At 60.9% G+C, this 1,526-nt stretch overlaps 1 protein-coding gene across 19 annotated transcripts in view; it reads right to left on the minus strand.

Moving 5' to 3' along the window:
• CELF5 (CUGBP Elav-like family member 5) overlaps nucleotides 1–550 on the minus strand; it is a 78,995-nt gene extending 78,445 nt beyond the window's left edge. For 17 of the 19 annotated variants that reach the window (XM_023183705.1, XM_023183692.1, XM_023183693.1 and 14 more), the window contains exon 1: nucleotides 222–366. In XM_023183705.1, the coding sequence (XP_023039473.1) occupies nucleotides 222–366 (145 nt within the window). Of the gene's footprint in view, nucleotides 1–221 lie in introns of all 19 variants that reach the window. The other 2 variants (XM_023183698.3, XM_023183691.2) reach the window with 1 other exon arrangement.
• Between the last annotated feature and the right edge of the window lie 976 nt (nucleotides 551–1,526).

Below are 1,526 nucleotides of genomic sequence, written 5' to 3' on the forward strand. Positions count from 1 at the left end.
AGGAAAGAGTGGGGTGAGGGACGGAGGGAGGGGTGGGGGTCTGGGGGATGGAGGGGGGAGGGAGGGACGGAGGGAGAGAGAGGGTGCTGTGGGGGGAAGGATGAGAGGTCGAGGGAGATGGGAGAGAAGAGAAAAGGAGAGAGAGGAGAGAGAGAGGAGATGCCGGAAGGTGGGGAGGGAGAGGGGGCGGAGGGGGGGGGGGGGGGGGGCCGGACGCCCACCTTTGTGCATCCCCGTGTAGGGGTCTTTGAGCACCGTGAGCTCGTAGATGCGGCCGAACTGCTCGAAGAGCGGCTTGAGGTCCTTCTCGTCCAGGTGCCGCGGGATTTGGCCCACGAAGAGCTTGATGGCGTCCAGGTCCTTCATGCCGTCGGGCTGCCCCCCGGGGGGCTCGGGCCCGCTGCTGCCCACGGGCGAGGGCCGCGGCTGCAGGAGCTGCTGCTGCTGCCGGCGCGCCTCGCTCTCCGTCAGGCGGGCCATGGCGGGCGCGGGACCGAGCCGGCGGCGGCGGCGGGCGGCGGGCGGACTCGCAGCTGGAGCGGCGGCCGCGCCTCCCGCCTCCCTCCCGGGCCCCCGCGCCCTCCTCCCGCCCGCGCCCGCCCCGGCATCGGGACCACAAAGGCGGCTCCGCAGCGGCCCCTGGCGGCCGCGCCGCGCGGGGCAGCCGGCGCCTCCCCGCATCCCCGGGCCGCGCGGGGAAACTGAGGCCGGCAGGCCCCGGGCCCCGCCTACAGGTGGGCGAGGGCGGAGCTGCGGGAGGGACAGGCCTTAGCCGGCTTCCCAGGGGGCCCCGCCGGCTCCCGTGGAGGGCAAGGGCAGGAAGAATGTCAGAAGTTGCTGGAGGTTCTGTAGGGGACTTGCCCGTAGAGAGCCCCCGTGATCCTTAAAAGTAGGTAACTCATCAATAATATTAATAACACTAATAATATGGCCGGGCGTGGTGGCTCACGCCTGTCATCCCAGCACTTTGGGAGACCAAGGTGGGTGGATCACTTGAGGTCACGAGTTCGAGACCAGCCTGGCTAACATGGTGAAACCCCGTCTCTAATAAAGAATACAAAAATTAGCTGGGCTCAGTGGCAGGCGCCTGTAATCCCAGCCACTCGGGAGGCGGGGGCAGAATAATCACTTGAACCCAGGAGGCGGAGGTTACAGTGAGCCAAGATTGTGCCATTGCACTCCAGCCTGGGCAACAAGAACAAAACTCCGTCTCGAAAAAAAAAAAAAAACTAATAATAATAACACTAATAATAATGAATCAAGAGCAAGATGGAAAGTGCTCCCACTAATCACGACAGCACAGGAGAAATGCTAAAAGTATTTCCAATTCTATAGGGTGCTTACACATAGAAAATGTCCTTGGTCCTTGAAGTATGTAACTCATCAATAACGCCATCAACAAGAAGGGATGCTGGCTCTCACTGCTAATGACAGGATAGGAGAAATACTGAAGTATCTCCCAGCTCTAAAGTGCCCGTGATCCTTTATGTATGAAACTCATCGATAGTATTAATAATAATAATAAG

Source organism: Piliocolobus tephrosceles, chromosome 21 (assembly GCF_002776525.5).
Source record: "Piliocolobus tephrosceles isolate RC106 chromosome 21, ASM277652v3, whole genome shotgun sequence".
Classification (NCBI taxonomy): Eukaryota; Metazoa; Chordata; class Mammalia; order Primates; family Cercopithecidae; genus Piliocolobus; species Piliocolobus tephrosceles.